Source organism: Emys orbicularis, chromosome 2 (genome assembly GCF_028017835.1).
Source record: "Emys orbicularis isolate rEmyOrb1 chromosome 2, rEmyOrb1.hap1, whole genome shotgun sequence".
Classification (NCBI taxonomy): Eukaryota; Metazoa; Chordata; order Testudines; family Emydidae; genus Emys; species Emys orbicularis.
In genome coordinates, this window is record NC_088684.1 from 242,654,646 (window position 1) to 242,674,088 (window position 19,443).

At 44.9% G+C, this 19,443-nt stretch overlaps 1 protein-coding gene across 1 annotated transcript in view; it reads left to right on the forward strand.

Annotated features, from left to right (window-relative positions):
• The first annotated feature begins 8,597 nt into the window (after window positions 1-8,597).
• Window positions 8,598-19,443, forward strand: part of CRPPA (CDP-L-ribitol pyrophosphorylase A) — a 184,359-nt gene continuing 173,513 nt past the window's right edge. The window contains exon 1 of the mRNA XM_065399871.1: window positions 8,598-8,752. Coding sequence (XP_065255943.1) covers window positions 8,598-8,752 — 155 coding nt within the window. The remainder of the gene's footprint in view (window positions 8,753-19,443) is intronic.

Here is a 19,443-nt window from a genome sequence, read left to right on the forward strand (position 1 = left end):
CTATACCTTAAAATTGTAAATACATTATTTTGATGTAAATGTATAAAATTTTCCATTGGAGTTGAAAAGGTATTTAAATCATAATGCACCACTTTAGGTTCAGATTTTAAAATGTTTGTAATTTTAGGTCAAACATCAAATGAACAGGTTGCTTATTTTTTCCAATACTTGCATAAAATATCAGTAAGCCTTGTCTGTCTCCAGAACAAATTTAATGTATCTAGCAGAACTAATTAAAACAATGTTAACGGTGAGATATAAAATAAATGCAACACAATGGATGAACTTGCCATATGTCATTCAACACTTATCCACAGTGAAGTGCAAGTAGTTATGAAAAAAACTCCATTGTGCACAGATGCCACATTTCACACTTTCCTTTCCATTTGTGTCAGAATACTTTATGTTCTCTATTTACACTCTTGTTGGTGAATTCTTTTTTAAAAACACATGAAATATTTTTTTACCAATTAATCAAAATTCAGTACCCACACTACCATTTAGTTTGGTGGTCAAAAATCATAATCACATACTAAAATATGTAAGATCTGTTGCCCATGCAAAAATATAACATGTAAAGTAAAATGAAGGTGAGGTAGTGTGCTATACACAAAGGGCCAGATCCTGCATTACGTGTGTACCTAAACTTCCCTTTAAAGAGCTAATCCTACAAATATTCATGCATGTACTAAACTTTAAGCATGTGAGCATGTGACATCAGCAGAACTACTCAGATTCATAGATTCCAAGGCCAGAAGGGACCATTTGTGATCATCCAGTGTGACCTCATGTATAACAGACCACAGAACGCCCACATAATAATTCCTACAGGGGTTCTCAAACTGGGGGTTGGGACCCCTCAGGGGGTCATGAGCTGTTAGCCTCCACCCCAAACCCTGCTTTGCCTCCAGCATTTATAATGGTGTTAAATATATAAAAAAGTGCTTTTAATGTATAAGGGGGGGGGGGGTCGCACTCAGAGGCTTGGTATGTGAAAGGAGTCACCAATACAAAAGTCTGAGAACCCCTGTCCTAGAGTAGATCTTTTAAAAAAATATCCAATCTTGACTTTAAAATTGTCTGTGATGAAGAATCTGTCATAAACCTTGGTAAATTGTTCCAATGGCTAATTATTCTCACCATTACAAATTTACTTATTTCCATTGTGAATTTGTCTTGCTTAAACTTCCACCCATTGGATCGTGTTATACCTTTCTCTGCTAGATTGAAGATGTTTAAATACCTTGCTGAATGAGGGCCACTGTGACCTCTAAGGCACAGACCCTTAAAGGAGACTGAAATAGGACCACAGTTTATTTAAATGAGTGAACCATTACTGATAATTTTCACATCTATAGCACCTTTCACCAAAGGATCTTGGAGTATGAGGTCACAAACCCTTTTCAATCATAAGTGTAAATATATATAGCCAATTTCGATTCAGCACACAATGATATTATTTGTCATTGGAACTGTAAAACAAAATTTCATGGCTTCTTCAACATTTCCCCGTCTACTGCACAGCCTCAAGCCACACTATACCCATGCCCATATAGAGAGTGAGGCCTACCAGGATCATGACAGACTGAGCTCTACGAGCCTGCACAGAGAACTCTGATATTAAATTAATAAAGACTGAAAGAACACTGCAGCAAATAAGCCTGAAAGGAAAGCACAAAGAATAGTTTAATCCTTTCTTATATCAACAATGAAAAGGCTTGGTATCCTGAGGGCTGTAAAAGACAAATATTTACCTTATGTTTTATTCTAATGTCCAGTTCAGTGGGCGCACAGACGAAAATCTGTTTTTTTACATTTATCGTGGCAAAGATATGTATTTTTTCCATTCAGAATTAGAGAGAGAACTGATGATAAAGGCTTAGCGCTTTGAGATCCTTTGATGAAATGCACTATAGATTGCACTATAAATAAATAAATGCACTATAGATTGCACTATAAATAAATAAATGCACTATAGATTGGCTTAGCGCTTTGAGATCCTTTGATGAAATGCACTATAGATTGCACTATAAATAAATAAATGCACTATAGATTGCACTATAAATAAATAAATGCACTATAGATTGGCAGGCAGGACGATAAGCCCAAAGGATTCTCTTTTCAGATTCAAGCTGTGCGCTGTACAAGGACAGATAAAGAAACGGTCCCTGCCCCATTACACAATAAATTGTGGCCTCTAAAATTACAAATATCTGTACTGGTGACCAGTAGAAAGACAAGATGGCGAACTTATGAGAGCTGAAAAAAACCTCCTTCTCTTCAAAATGAATTGTACTTGATATTACACTTGCTAATTTATATCTCAGGAGGGTTATTTTACTGCTTGTCATCGTTAAAAAAAAAATCACTGTTTTATGAAACTGGATAAAATCAGCGAAACAAAATCCTGTAAGCATAGGATTTTGGCTGAATGCCTCCTTTGCTGCTGAAAATGCTGAAGTATTGTTTAGCCACAGTCATGCTCTGTGGATTTTTGGCATTTTTAGTTTAATGTATTTTTATGATTCTTGCGTTTTATATTTATATAGTGGGCAGTTTGGGGATTCTTTAAAGGTTTTTTAAAATACTTTAATTATTCATTTATTTAATTAAAGAGGAACAACTTCTAAGAGAGATTGAGGGAAATCCACATCAAAATGTCCCATAGCCCATGGTCTGTGCACTCAGCTGAGTAGTGGGAGCTCCCATTCAAATCCCATCTCATCAGGTGTGTGTGGGGGGGACTTAAACCAGGGGTCTTCCACATACTGGTGAGCGCTCTAACCACTAGGATAAAGGTAGCAAGGGAGGTCCTCCCCACCCTGGCTTCTTTCTGTACAGTTAAACGGCCTCATAGCACACCTACTGGATCAGGCCCTGCATGTGACTTAGGTGGAGAAGCAACTATCTTCTCCCCGGTTCGTGGATTGTGCTGGGGCTCAAGTGGGAGAAATGTGGCCTGACGCCTAGAGTGACACAGCAGTTCACATGCCCAGGGGCAGAAACTTAGGCTGTCAGGCAACTTTTAGTGCATAAATTTAGGCACCAAGTGAGTTTAGGCACCTTCCTGAGTTAGGCTGGAGACAAGTGGGGGTTTTGTGGATCTAAGTGGTGCCTAAAAAGGGTACATATGTGCATAAATTTGCAGTTTAGGTGCCTAGATTCCATTGTGGATCCAGGCCCATAAGAAATAGGAACTAAGATGAAAAACAGCTGTATCAAGCTCAATCCAGTCAAGACCAAGCTGATACTAACAGGCAAAGAACATCATTTTGAGGAACTAACAAGTGCTGTGACTGCATAACTTTGAGGTCCTTTTCAAACCATCACTACACATGGACATCCAAATAGCTGCGGTGTTCAGAACTGCTTTCTTCAGCTTTCAGGTGGCCTGGAGACTAACCTTATAGAACACAGTCCTATCCATAACCATCCATGTGCTGCACTTGGAGCACTGCGAGAGGTGGAGAGGCAAAGGTATCTTCACACCACCTTTGTGGTTCCATTATTCTAAGACCAATTAGGGAGTGAAAGCAGGGTCCTGTTGTTAGGGAGCAAGCCTAGCACTTTGGAAATTCGTGTACATTTTCCAGCTCTGCTACAGCCTTCTTGTGTGACCTTGGCTAAGTCACTCAGTCTTTCTGGGTCTCATTTCCCCATCTCTAAAATGGGGATTTTGAAGTGCTTTACCTCAGAAGGGTGCTGTGAAGACCAAAGCATTACAGATCATGAGATGTTCAGGTACTACTTAAGTACCTAAGACACATAGGTGCCAGTCTGTGCAACTTAAAAGAAACTCAAAGCATTGGTTGGCTGGACTGGAAAAACTGGACCTAAATATACAATGTATTAATAGCTGACATGCCATATGACCTTTTAAGTCAGAGTTAATGCCTCCTTAGCTATTTCTTTTCCTGCCCTATGCTACCTCATTCATCTAAAATTATGATAAAGTTGGGGCATCAGCTGTAAAATAAAAGCAAATAAATGTGTGGTCACATCATTCAACACGTATCTCTTTAGTTCCTGTAGGTTTTTCAGTGAAACACTAGGGTTTGTAGCCCTCATGGAAGAACTGAGTTTTGGAAGAGCAAAAGGTGGTGGTACAGTGGACTACATTGGGGAAGGGATTCTAGGCATAGTGTACTGCATGGAAAAAGAGATAGAAACAAAAGGGAAAGAAGAACACAAGGGAACAACTAGTCCTGTGGTTTGGAGAAGTCAAAGGAATTGAAGGGAGAGTGCAAAAAACCCCACCAAACTCATAACCAGAGAGCAGAGTGATATGCAGGAGCAATGCAGGGGAGGAAAAGGAGCTTTAGTTTGCTACAAAGAACAAAGGAATACTAGTGAAAAGACCTGATGAGCAGCATCTGGACATGACTGGACTGGTGAGCGAGAGATACTCTTTAAAACTGCATTTTGGATTGACTGAAGACGGAGTGAAGCAAGAGTCAGGAGGTCACAGAGAGATTGCTATAGATGATCAGGGCATTGATGCATTTGAGGATGTTTCAGAAAAAAATATCAGTACATTTTCAGGTACAGCACTGATGTAGGGAAAGAAAGCGAGAGTAAAGTAAAAAGAAAAAATTTGGCCTACAAGCTTTAGGGTCGGAGAGGATGGCAAGTTGCCTATTTTATTAAAGAGAAGAGGAAAGATGAGGACTTTGGGTTCTAGTCATTTTGAGCTTGAGTTGACAGCTGACCTCCAAGAAGAGATGTTGAACAGACATTCAGAGACACTATGGAAGGGGAAAAGGTCAGACTGGAAAGGTAGATATGAAAGTCTCAACATAAAGACAGCAAAGAAAGCTGGTGCAGCAACTGAAGTCAACCAGGAATAAAATGTAGAGGAAGAGGACACAGCACTAAGGGATCCTACAGAAAGAGGGAGAAGGCAAGATACATTCAAAGGGAAAAGAACCAGGTGAGCACAGTCTCTGAATCCAATGGGGGAGGAAATTTCTGAAAAGAGGAAGTGATCAACAGTGCTGAAGACGGTGGAGAGATTGAGAAGTATGAGTATACCAAAGAGATCTCAAGACTTACCTAGAAAGAGGGCATTCCTATTTCTAGCAAGAAAATCTATTTTCAGTGCTCTTTGGTGTCAAGGTATGACCATCAATTCCACAGACTCTGTAGCAAAGTGTTCCTCATATTCTCATTACTCACGTTCTTACACTCTTCTTCCTCAACCCAGTTTAGCCTGTTTTTCTGTTACAACAATCCCAACAGCCCTCTTCAGTCTCCTGGAATTGCTTCTGTCAATGCATTCTTCCCCTAAGACTGCTCCCCAAGCAAAGACCATACTCTGTCTTTTCTCCTTTAAAATCTCTTCCTTTGTTCCTCAACAGTCCTGATGTGGTTTCTTTTCATTACCCTAGCTGTGGGGGTCTCTCTGAATTTGAATGTCCTCCATCCTTATTATGGCTAATGGTTCATTGTGGTTTTGCATCTATGGCTTTCTAAGACCTTCCTAGCTCCATTGTTACCATAACTCTTTTCTGTTTGTTAGTACTGTTCTCATTCTTATCTTATTGTACATCAGTGACATACACATTTTCTGCCTGCCACCTAATCCCGTCTCTGCACTCCTTTAGGTGCATTCTATTCCTTCCTTCAATTTGGTTGAATGTCACTAATGAACATCTCCATTTTTTGAGTCAGTAGAGAAATCTCACATCAACACAGCACCTCTGTTGAACTTCCCTTCACTTGAGGCCACACTGGTTGCTCAGAGGATGAGCTGGCTCAGTTTACAGCATATCTAGTGCCACCAGCAGATGACTAGAAATTGGTCAGAGGTTCTCAATAATAATAATAATAATAATCAGGAGACCTTTGGGCTTCATGGGCTCCAAAGTTTCTGGGTCATTGTAGGGTGGACCATAAATACGAATTGTTTAGGAAAAAATCACCATAAAAAGCTTTCAATCATAGCCTGTCTTTACAGTGAAATGTACTAGAAACTTTAAAATGAAGCCAGATATTAGCACTGACATTCAAAGCCACCCAGACTGCACGGCAGGGAGTGTGAGTAAAGAAGTTATGCGCATCAATTTATGCTGCATTTTGTCTGTTACCCTAGATGCAGCTTTAACATATGGCCCAGCTCCCCTTTATTTCATTCATTTTTCCTCATGTAACCTCATGGAATCCAGAACATGGTCCTATAAATTCATAAGGATAAACTGTATCAGCTACTATATATAGCCCAGCATGTCATAACATGAATCAATACATTTGAACTTCATGCAATGGCTGCTCTTCTAGCATCTCTCTTCTGGGGTCAGTGGGAATGAACCAACACTTTTGTGGACTAAAAAGGGGTGCTAAAAAGTGATATTCTTTCTCTCACTGTAGTAAGCCTCTGTTCACATTAGGATGCAGTGCTGCCAAATTCAGTCTGTTTTCCAAGGGCTCAATCCTTTTCCCATTGAAGTCAATGGTAAAACTCCGCTTGTCTTGAATGCTGGCAGAATTGGGACCCAACTGAAAAACCATAGAGCAGGGGTGGCCAAACCATGGCTCGCAAGCTGCATGCAGCTCTTTTACTGTTAAAGTGCAGCTCATGGAAGCCTCCCACCCACCCCTTCTCCACCTATCAGGTTGGGGGGGTGAGCTTGGAACCTCTGTCTTGTAGTGGGGTAAGGGCTTCTGCCCAGTGGCGAGGAGGATTTCGGGGCTTCAGCCCTGCAGGGCATACCTGCTGGGGATTGGGGTTTCAGTAATAGCGGGGCTGAAGTCTTGAGCCCTGGCAGGTGCCTCTTGTGGGGCTGAAGCCCCAAGCTCTAGCAGGCATGCCCAGGCTCTTGAACTTCTGAAAATTGTTGTATGCGGCTGAGAAGGTCAGTAAGTTTTCCCACCCTGCCATAGAGGGTATCAATGGCTGACTTTCCCCTTAGCAGGGCAGTTTGAAGTCCTTCCTTCTGCTGGGAAATTTGGATCTAAATGATAGGCCTCAAAGAACCAGGTTTCATCCTTTTACAAACAGTAAATTATTTATTTCATAAATGCTGAATCACATAACTGAGATGAGTGTGTTAAATCAAGAAATGCCACATCTTACCATGCTGAATGCTGTGAAGACTATAGTTAAAAAGTGCTCTGAAGATAGGGTTACCAACTTTCTAATTGCACAAAACTGAACACCCCCATCCTGAGGCCCAGCCCCAGGCTCACTCCATCTTCCCCCCTCCCCCCGTTGCTCGCTCTCCCCCACCCTCACTCACTTTCACCAGGTTGTGGCCACGGATTGGGAGGGGGTGCGAGCTCCAAGATGAGGGGTTCAGGGTGCAGGAGGGGGCTCTGGGCTGGGGCCAAGGGGTTCAGGGTGTGGGAAGGGGTGCAGGCTCCAGCTGGGGGTGTGGGATCTGGGATGGGGACTTGGATGAAGGGTTTGGGGTACAGGAAGGGGCTCAGGACTGGGGCAGGGAGCACCAGGAGGGAATTTGGGTGTGGGAGGGAGCTCAGGGCTGGGGCAGGAAGTTGTGGTGCAGGAGGGGGTGTGGGCTCTGGGAGGAAGTTAGGGTGCGGGAAGGGATTCCGACTTGGGGCAGGTTGGGGTATGGGAGGGGATTTGCGGTGTGGCTCCGGCTCCCGGAAGCGGCTGGCACGTCTGGCTCCTAGGCACAGTGGCCTGGTGCTCTGTGCAATGCCTATGCCAGCAGACACCACCCCCGCAGGCACTGCCCCCACGGCTCCCATTGGTTGCGGTTCCTGGCCAATGAGAGCTGTGGAGCTGCCACTTGGGACGGAGGCAGCGAGTGGAGTACCTATAGCCACCCCTATGCCTAGGAGCCAGATATGCCAGTTACTTCTGGGAGCCAGGGAGCCTGCCTTAGCCCCGCCCATCGGACTTTTAGCAGCCCAGTCAGCGGTGCTGACCGGAGCCACCGGGGTCCCTTTTCGACTGTGCCTTTCGGTCAAAAACCAGACACCTGGCAACCCTATCTGAAGATGAAAAAATGAGCTAAGCACTGGGACATGCTTTTCCAGGGCCTCTATCGCCACAGGGGGCTAGAACCAGTTAGGTGGGGCTAATTCTCCACTACCTTCTACTTGTGGCCCAAGATCGGATCTGTCCCCCTCCGCAACTGCAAAACCAGGCCTCTGTGGATGGGAAGCTGCAAACAGCGGCTCTGTAGCTTTGCGGCGGGGGGATATAGAGGGGTCCGGGAGCTGGGGCCGCTCCGCATGCGGGGACAGGCGGCAAAGAGCGAGATCACACGCGCGCAGCCGGCCTGCGCAAGCGCATTGCGGAAACCATCCCTACGCCCCCCCCCCCCGGGGATTTAAAGGGCCAGCTGCCGGGGGCCCTGCCGGGCTGCCCAGGGTCCCATCTGCTTGCAGGGCAAGGAACCGGCCACCCCAGGGCAGGCGGGAGTGACGCGCCAGGCCCATGCGGGGAGCGGCCGCCCCCTCAGCCTGGATTCTCTGGATCGCGGACATTCCAGGGGAGATAAGCGAGGCGGGTGGGCGGGGGAAGCGGCCGCTTGCCCTGCTCCGCCCGCTCCCGGTCCCTGCGCCCCCGCCGGGATCGCGCCGTGCGCGAGCTGCAGCTCGGGAGCGAACGCTCCAGCCCTAGGCCCGTTATGGAGCCCGGGAAGCTCCTGAGCGGCGAAGCCTCCGTGGCCGCGGTGCTGCCAGCGGGCGGGAGTGGGGAGCGCCTGGGGAGCGCCACCCCGAAGCAGTTTTGCGCCCTGCTGGGCAGGCCGCTCATCAGCTACACGGTGCGGGCGCTGGAGAGGTAAAGAGCCGCCCCACCCCCTCCCGGTACCCCCCGGGACATGGCTTCCCACAGCCCCGTCTGCCGCCGCCTGTCCGCCCCACAGCCAAGCCCCTCCTACACCCCGGGACACCGCCCCGCCTCCACCCTCTTCCTCCCAGCAGCCGCTCCTGTCCCTCCTCCCGGACTGCACACCCCACCCTCTGGGATTAAACTCCCTATTGCTCCCTTCTGCCTTCACCTCGAGCCAGTGCTACCTGCCTGCCGCACCCTGCCCTGTGCAGTTTGGGGGCTCGGCCCCTTTCACCCCGAGCCCAGCTGCCACCCTCCGAACCCCAGATCCCTCCCTGGGGTTCTGGCACCAGCTTGTCTCCTCCTTAGGGTGACCAGATAGCAAGTGTAAAAAATCAGGACTGGGGTTGGGGGGTAATAGGTATCTATATAAGAAAAAGCCCCCAAAATTGGGACTGTCCCTATAAAATTGGGACATTTGGTTACGCTACTCCTCCTGCCACCCACCATTCTGAGGCGCTTTGCCACTGGCTTCATGCTCCAGGACTCGTAACCTGCTGAGTTCCCGCTCCCTCAGCTCTTGCATACTCTGCTTGTTTACTGCCCCTCTCCCCACCCCATGTATCTCTTCTCCCCTGGGCTTGTCTGCCCTCTGCTTCATATCCCTGGAGCTGTTGTCACTTGTTGCATGCCCACTCCCAAATACACTTGGCAAAGTTGGGAACCCCCTACCCCACCTGGACTCAGAATCATAACCAATTCTATTTCTACTCCTGAAAAAAATCCATGGGTTTTACTGAGGGCTGGAGTAAAACAAGTGCAACTCCTGATGTGGTGACCATGAGCTGCATCCACTTATATGATGGTGAATTTGGCTCTGATTCTACAACAGTATAGCTATTAGAATTACATGCTTGGGATAAGCAAGTGTTTCTCTCCGATATCAAAATATTTATATATTAATCAGTTCTAGTTAAACCAAACAAGTCACTTCTGACTGTTCCTAATATGATTCTCCTGAGCTAACTTTTCTGCCCATAGCCAAAGCTTTTGGCAATGAAGGTGGGGTTAGTGTTGACTGACATTCCTGAGAGAGAGGGAGAAATCACATCCTCCAGTGCAGAAATCACTACAGGCCTCCTTTATGCCTGCCGCTGGCATCACATATGCATTAATACCCTGCCTTAATAGAAAACATGAACTGTCTTGTGGATTTAATTAAAGTTCAGTTGAATTGGAAATTGATACCCAACATAATGCAAGGCTGCATCTGTGGCTCTTCTTTTTTTTTATGCTGAAGCAAAGAATTCAAGTATCGGGACACTTCAGTTAATATTTTTTCCATTTTACAAGGTTGCTGGATTTTAGACATGTGACTGTCTGTGGATGGGTAATAAATGTTAACATAGTAGACAGGCCTGGACCTTGGGAGACACATACTATAGACCAAGGGTGAGCAAACTTCGGCCCGCCAGCAGTTTAATCCGGCCCTCGAGTTCCAACTGGGGAATGGGATTTGGGGCTTGCCCCGCTCCGGTGCTCCAGCTGGGGAGCAGGGTTGGGGGCTGCTCCACGCGGCTCCCAGAAGCAGTGGCATGCCTCACTCCCCCTCACCCCCCCCCCCCAGCTCCTATGCGTAGGGGCAGCAAGGGGCCTCCATTCTGCACGCTTCCCCCACAGCTCCCGTTGGCCGGGAACCACAGCCAGCGTGGGCAGTGCCTGCGGAGAGGGCAGCGTGCAGAGCCGCCGTGCCTTGCCTCGCGTAGGTGCCAGAGAAGGGACATGCCGCTGCTTCTGGGAGCCGCTTGAGCTAAGCGCTGCCCGGAGCCTGCACCCCGTGCTGCAACCTCCTGTCCCCTTTACTGTTAGTGCCCCAGAAAGTCAGATTGCCTAAGCAGGCCTGCTTTGCTTTTCTTCTCTGAGGCTATAACCAGTGTAATTGCCTACTGTACTGCCTGATCCCCCTCCCACCCTCCTGCACCCCTCAATCCCTGCCCAGAGCACCCTCCTGCACCCCAAACCCCTCATCCCCAGCCCCACCCTAGAGCCCGCACCTCCAGCCAGAGCCTGCACCCCTTCCCCCACCCCAACCCCCTGCCCTAGCTCTGATCCCCCTCCTGCCCTCCGAACCTCTTGGTCCCAGCCCGGAGCATCATCCTACACCCCAAACTCCTCAGCCCCAGACCCACCCTGGAGCTCACCCCCCCCAGCTAGAGCCCTCACCCCCCCCTTGTACCCCACTCCCATGCCCCAGCCCGGAGCCCCTTCCCACACCCTGAACTCCTAATTTCTGGCTGCACCCTGGAGCCTACCCCCACCCCAACCAGAGCCCTCATCCCTTCCCGCACCCCAACCCCAATTTTGTGAGCATTCATGGCCCACCATACAATTTCTATTCCCAGATGTGGCCCTCGGGCCAAAAAGTTTGCCCACCCCTGTCCTAGGCTAACAAACTCATTGGCCATCATTCTGTTTAGCGCAAATGCAACAGAATGTAGTTAGTGGACCAATATCTGCTATATATTATCCAAAAATAAAATGGCAACTTTTTTTCTCATTTGATTTACATCACCCGTTTGATTTATGAATTCAGTATTCAAAGTATACACAAAAAAGCACTTTCCTTGAAGGGACTTTGCAATGATCCAAGACCTTCTGGTTCCAATGCCTCCAGAGTGTCTTGTCTGTTGACATATACCTAGTGGCAGGAAGCAGATTTTCCAATTCTAAAGAAAGGAGGGAATATACCCTTCCATATATTTTCAATCTTGCAGAAAAACCTCTGTTGTCAAAGATTAGGAAGCTGAACTCCAGCTAGTTACTCAGTTGAAACATGAACAGGTGTGTCAAAGGATTTCATCCTGCCAAGAATCTGCTACAATAAATTTTTCTTGAGGCTTGTCGGTTATGTCCTTCACATATTGTATTCTGGCTTCCCATAATGTATTCTTACTTGACTTGAAATCTCACATGCCAAATTCCATTGGCAGACTTGTGTGTCAGTATCACATAAGACTATTTCAGAAGTGGTATATATTAACTGAATATCTGTGTTTTTTAAACAGCATTAGGGGCCAAATTGTTATCCTGATGTTACCCATACCTTACTTTGCCAGTATAGCCCCACTGATTTCACTGCAGTTGTGTGTGGAGTAAGGTGTTATCACTGTTCAATGCGAATACACTGGTCTACAATTTTTGAGAAGTCGTCTGCTTCAGAGATAAAATGTGCTATTTCTTATGTATTTTGATGTGCTGAATTCAAATATGACGATTAAAACAACTGATTGGCTACTGTTTCTAAGATATTTAAGTTTTTACATTTTATGTCTATGTATATTGTGTAGATAGTAGAGTTTTAATCATAAATTGTAAACCTAGGTCTTTTCATGTGTTTATGGTTGCTTTACATGATAATATTTCACCTGTCCTGTTTATGTAACCCTTTAAAAATTAGCAAAAGGGTTATATAAATAAAATTTAGTATGAAACAAAAGGCAAAAAACTATTATGTACATAGTTTAGTCCTATTCAGTGACTACTCAGTGCTTCTTGGCTTGTCTCTTGTATTCATTAAATGGAACATCTCTTGTCACTGTCCAGCAATAGTCTGCAAGCATTGATGGGCTCCATTTGCCCTGATAGTGTTTCTCCATTGTTGCAATGTCCTGGTGAAATCGCTCGCAGTTCGGTGGAAAAAAATCTAGATGAGAGTGCAAAAAATGTATCTTTAGTGACATGTTGCAACCAAGGCTTTTGTATGCCTTGAGGAGGTTTTCCACCAACAACCTGTAGTTGTCTGCCTTGTTGTTTCCGAGAAAATTGACTTCCACTAACTGGAAGGCTTTCCATGCCGTCTTTTCCTTGCCACGCAGTGCATGGTCAAATGCATCATCTCGAAGAAGTTCACGAATCTGAGGACCAACAAAGACACCTTCCTTTATCTTAGCTTCACTTAACCTTGGAAATTTTCCACGGAGGTACTTGAAAGCTGCTTGTGTTTTGTCAATGGCCTTGACAAAGTTCTTCATCAGACCCAGCTTGATGTGTAAGGGTGGTAACAAAATCTTCCTTGATTCAACAAGTGGTGGATGCTGAACACTTTTCCTCCCAGGCTCCAATGACTGTCGGAGTGGCCAATCTTTCTTGATGTAGTGGGAATCTCTTGCACGACTATCCCATTCGCAGAGAAAACAGCAGTATTTTGTGTATCCAGTCTGCAGACCAAGCAAGAGAGCAACAACCTTCAAATTGCCACAAAGCTGCCACTGATGTTGGTCATAGTTTATGCACCTCAAAAGTTGTTTCATGTTGTCATAGGTTTCCTTCATATGGACTGCATGACCAACTGGAATTGATGGCAAAACATTGCCATTATGCAGTAAAACAGCTTTAAGACTCGCCTTCGATGAATCAATGAACAGTCTCCACACATCTGGATCGTGAACGATGTTGAGGGCTGCCATCACACTATTGATGTTGTTGCAGGCTACAAGATCACCTTCCATGAAGAAGAATGGGACAAGATCCTCTTGACGGTCACGGAACATGGAAACCCTAACATCACCTGCCAGGAGATTCCACTGCTGTGGTCTGGAGCCCAACAGCTCTGCCTTACTCTTGGGTAGTTCCAAATCCCTGACAAGGTCATTCAGTTCACCTTGTGTTATGAGGTGTGGTTCAGAGGAGGAGGATGGGAGAAAATGTGGGTCCTGTGACATTGATGGTTCAGGACCAGAAGTTTTATCCTCTTCCTCATCTGACTCAAGTGAGAATGATTCTGTTGCATCAGGAACCGGCAGCCCTTCTCCATGGGGTACTGGGCATATAGCTGATGGAATGTTTGGATAATGCACAGTCCACTTTTTCTTCTTTGACACACCTTTCCCAACTGGAGGCACCATGCAGAAGTAATAATTGCTGGTATGATCTGTTGGCTGTCTCCAAATCATTGGCACTGCAAAAGGCATAGATTTCCTTTTCCTGTTCAACCACTGGCGAAGATTTGTTGCACAAGTGTTGCAGCATATGTGTGGGGCCCACCTCTTGTCCTTTTCTCCAATTTTGCAGCCAAAATAAAGGTGATAGGCTTTCTTAACCATAGTGGTTATACTGCGCTTTTGTGATGCAAAAGTCACTTCACCACAAACATAGCAGAAGTTATCTGCACTGTTTACACAAGTACGGGGCATCTCTGCTCACTTTGGCTAAACAGAAATGTGTCCCTTTGCAAAATCAAACACTGACAAATAAGAGAGCACGACACTGTATGATTTCTAGAGCTGATATAGGGCAATTTGTTCAACAGAGTGATGTAAGCTTCGTTATGATTGCATCATCCATGACTTCTAGGAATAACATGATGCAATTCATATCATGTATGATGCAATACCAGCTTCAGATTGCATCATTCATTGTTTTGCCTAAAAAGCAAGTACTGTCCAAACCCAGTCATAGATTTATTCATAGATCCAGTCAAAGATGTATTTTAGTCATTTCTGGTTTAAATTGAGATCCCTTCCCTTTATAACTCACTTATTCTCCGCCATTCCCAAGTCAAGGGTCATATATACTGACCCAATAGCATATCTTGAAAACTAGAGCCAATCAACAATTTTAAGCATCATTTTCGTTCTCAGTGACCCAGAATTAGTAAAGTTTGACTACATTTATTTCAGAAGCATTTTGGCTGTAGAGCAGTGATATGGGCAACTGACTAACTCTGAGTTACGAAGTCTCATGACAGGCTTAAGGTTAAATGCTGCTACTGTTCCCCTTTTCTTGATGAGTAAATGGAGATACAATGCAATTAAGCGACTTGCCATAGGTCTCCGAGCAAGCCAATGAAAAGAGCTGAGGAATAAAGCCCAAAAGCCCTAACTCCTAGCTTCAGATATACTCTGATAGGTAGACCTCCCTGCTTTCCTGCACTAGGATAGTTTCTTAAGGACACTTGTCACAGTTCAGAACTACTGCACCTATATTCTCCCTGCCTGTTGAGCAAGAGAACACACTTCTAGGCTTCATTCTCCCTGCCATCACCTCTTTTGGGCAGATACCCGCATCTTTCTTTCCTGACTGGGGTTTTTCCAGGCTGCACTGTTCCCTGCTTCACTGTTAGTGCCCCAGCAAGTCAGATTGCCTAAGCAGGCCTGTTTTGCTTTTCTTCTCTGAGGCTAACCGGTGTAATTGCCTACTGTTATAAAGGTACCACCCAGCTCTTTTTAAGCAAGCGAGTTTATTCTTAAGGTAAAACCATTACAGAGAAAACATTAAGAACAGTGATAGATCCTTCATGCATGCTAATAAGCTTACTGAAGACCACTCCAACAAAGGCTCTGGTAGGTGGCCAGTCCTTCAAACCTGTCCCTAAGGAGTAGGGCACCTCTTTGGACAGTGGGTCCTGTGTGTTTGCTGGATCAGAAAGAAGGGTCTGTGTCAGTTTAAATTCAAGATATTTATCCTAAAATCCTCTCTTTGTTGGGCTCTGGAGAATCCAGTTTGAACCACTCTATGTAAGTTTCTCTCGGTGGTGGTACCTCTGTAGAAGTGTTACAAATTGACTGGATCTGCCTAATCAGCCCCGACTGTTGTTAGTTCCTGGAGGGCTGTGGTCACCTACTGTAATCTGCCAGGGTATAGGCAGCTTACCTTGCAAGTGGAGCAGAACCTAGCCTGGTGGTTATGGTGGTAGTTTGGATAATGGCAGGCAAAGATCCAGGGTTCAGGCTCCAGCCCAAAGGTGACATTGGAGTCACGGTTGAGGGGCCAAGCCAAAAGTCAGAACTGGAGTCAGAAGCCAAAGGGTAAACCAACGTCATGGTCAGAGCCAGGAGCCAGCAATCACATCTAAGCTAAAGGGTAAGATGGAGTCAAAGTCAGCCAAGAGTCTGAGTCAGGAGTCAGAAACCAGAATTGAGCTAGAGCAGGGCTTGGAGCAAGGACTGAAGCAGTAGTGAGAACAGGATAAACACAGCTGCAGGCTTCGTACATATTGAGCAGCCACTGGGGTGGTGTTGCTGCAAGGCTCAGATAGCAGCCTGATGGCTCCTTTGGCCAATCAGGAAGTGTGGGGTAAGGGCTTATTGGGCCCAGCTGAGCTTGTTGGGTTGCCTTGTGACCAGGCTGAGAGCCACCTCTGCCAGGGCCGGCGCTTCCATTTAGGCGACCTAGGCGGTCACCTAGGGCGCCAGGATTTGGGGGGGGGTGGCAATTCGGCGGGGGGGGCGTCCTTCCGCGTCTTCGGCGGCAATTCTGCGGCGGGTCCTTCACTCGCTCCGGGACCCGCCGCCGAAGTGCCCCGAAGACCGGGAGTGCGGAAGGACCCCCCCGCCGCAGAATTGCCGCCGCCGACTGGGAGCGCGGAAGGACCCCCGCCTAGGGCGCCAAAAACCCTGGCGCCGCTCCTGACCTCTGCCCCTGATACCTTCTCCCTGAAATAACAAACAATCCCTGGCCCATAATGATACACAAACTTAATATAGTAAGATCTCCCAAAGGTATTGCAGGATATTGCCATATTTGTCACAATACTGACCATCTTTATTAGGATGTGTCAGTTCATCCAGTTTTTGTCCAGGTTCCTTATGGTAAAGTCCTCGTGATGTCCAAGCAACTTTAACAGAGAGAGGTTCCCTCTGGAATTACTCTATCTAGCAGAGATGTTTTTATGATGAGTTCAGGCTAGTGTCAGATTCTATAATTTACCATTGCTTGAAGACTTGATTTATTTAAACACCAGTGCTTCTCTTCCTTTATTTCTTAAGAAAAGGGGAACCTGACATAAATTCTTCATTTAAGCAGGAACACATTCACTCTGCAAGTAGCAATATGGAGAGAAAAATCTAAACATTGGGTTTCGGTAGTGTTGTCAGTAACACTAATTCAGCAGTTTTGTTTATGGTAAATTTAGCAGAAAAACATTTTTTGGTGGTGTTAAACTTATTGAAGAATAAATATTTTTCATACAGCCAAATAAAGACCTGCAAAATTACTGGTCAAATATGTTGGGCCATATCATCAACTGATATAAATGGGAGTAGTTTCATTGAGATTGAGTGGAACTTTGCTGATTTCCACCAGCTGAGGATCTGGCTTGCTATAACTATAGGAATTATTGAACTGCATTAAGAAGTAATCATCAGAAATCTGGCAAAAAAAAAAAAAATCCTCTGCACTTTCAGTGATCTCAGTTTTGAAGTGGTTTCAAAGAAGTTACTCCACATTTTCGCTATGATCAGAGTTGGGGGTCCATTATTTTGATCTCTTGTTTACTCATTTGGAAGTTGTTTTCCAAACTAGTATTCATGTCTATACTGTCTGGGGATTATCCCGTTCTATAACAATTTTGATTTGTGTGTCTGTGTATATATGGCAGACGATAAAGCATTTTGGGAGCTCAGAATAGATCTATTTCTCAGTTACTGCATTGTACAGATTCTTTCCCATATTATATGTGATCAAACCAGACTAAAAGCTTCTGCTTAAAAGTGTTTTTATAGTTGGGAAAAAAAGGAAAGAATATTTGACATTTTAAAACAAAATTTTCAAGCTGATTTTGATGTTTTTTTAAATTGGTGAAGTTTACCATCAAAAGATAGAAACTGAACAGTTTCAGGGAAGAATTAATCACTCTGCTGCTATATTGACTGTTTGTTGACATTCCATATAGAGTCACTAAATAAGTTTGAAATGTGTCTATAATCAGATCCTCAACAGTCAATGCAGCTGTGTGACATGGAATTCCTGTTAATGAGAAATCTGCAGTGTACTAAAACAGTACTATATTAATATTTTTCATCATTCTTATAAATCACTTTGATGTAGGGCCATTGTGTGGATCAAAGCATGGACTCTTTCCTTTCTAATCATTCTGGGCTAACTATGCTCTTATAGGACTAGATTGTGTCCTTAAGGCACAACCCTAAATTAGAGTTGTCAACCCTCCAGGATTATCCTGGAGTCTCTAGGAATTAAAGAGTAATCTTTAATTAAAGATTATGTCATGTGATGAAACCTCAGGAATACGTCCAATCAAAATTGGTAACCCTACCCTAAGTAGAGCCACACCAGCCCAGGGTAAGCTCAAGAAGGGATTGTCCCTGATCTCAGTGGAGAGGGGTGCACTCAGCCATCTACAGGTTTGTGCAGAGGTAGGGTGGAGCTGTGACCCCTCCCTGCCACTTTGTTGTGGATTGCACCAGTGGAGGCCTTGAGCCCTCCTACACCCTACATGCAATGGCTGATCATGGTCTGCCCTGATACTGTCCTTCTTTTTTACCATTATCAAAGAATCATAGAAATGTCGGGCTGGAAAGGACCTCGAGAGGTCATCTAGTTCAGCCACCTGTGCTCTGGCAGGACGAAGTAAACCTACACCATGCCTGACATGTTTGTCCAACCTATATTTAAAACCCCCAGTCATGGGGATTCCCCAACCTTAGAAGCCTATTCCAGAGCTTAACTACTCTTATAGTTAGAAAGTTTTTCCTTATATCTAACCTAAATCTCTCTGGCTGCAGATTAAATCCATTACTTCAGTGCACATGGAGAATAATTGTTTACAGTTCTCTTTACAGCAGCCCTTAACATATTTGAAGACTGTTATCAGATCCCCCCTCAGACTAAACATACCCAGTTTTTTAACCTTTTCTTATAGGTCAGGTTTTCTAAACCTTTAATCATTTTTGTTGCTCTCTTCTGGATTCTCTCCAATTTGTCCACATCTTTCCTAAAGTGTAGCGTCTGGAATAGGACACAATACTCCTGATGAGGCCTCACCAGTGCTGAGTATAGTGGGACAATAATCCCCATGTTTCCCATACGACTTTCCTGTTAATACACTCCAGAATGTTGTTAGGTTTTTTTTGTTTTTTTGTTTTTTTGGAGCTGCATCACATTGTTGACTCATATTCAATTTGTGATCCACTATAGCCCCCAGATCTTTTTCAGCAGGACTACCACGTAGAACATTATTCCGCATTTTGTAGTTGTGCATTTGATTTTTCCTTCCTAAGTGAAGTACTTTCACTTGCCTTTGAGTTTCATCTTTTATTGTTAGATGGTGCAGAAGATAATTAAGATACCACTCTGCCAACTCTCCACAAGACATTGTGCATATGTTAGATGCAGTGTGGTCAGTTTCATTTGGCTTCAGAAGAAGGAATTTGAATGCTGTTCGTGTATCAATCTGTCACTAGTGAAAATGCAGACCAGATTCTGCTTTTGCACCATCTCACAACTGTGGGGAGTTCTGCAGTTTAGCAAGGGATGGCACAAATCTCTTCTTTAGTTTCGATCAATGTGAGTATGCCTTTCTCCCTGAGTTTTGCTTTAATTTTAACTTGAAATATGCAAAGAAGAGTTGAGTTGAGTTCAGTTAGTTTGCCCTAGGTTTGAGTCAAAATCACGCAAAAGCGCAAGATTTTTATGGCTAGATGTATGACTGTACTGAAGTACACTTGAAGGATTCATGAACCTAGGGTGAGTGACAAGTATGAAATGAAACTGGAAACCAAGGTGTCAGATGATTTCAGATTTTGTCACAATTTTTGCACAGATTTAATACTAGGGAGTTGCTGAGGCCTTTTTTTCTGACAGTAAAGCAGATTGATCACATATGTAGAAAATATTTTTTATGTTGCAGAATTTTAATAATTGTTTTCCTATTTATTTCTTTGTTTTAAGCAGAAACTAATTTT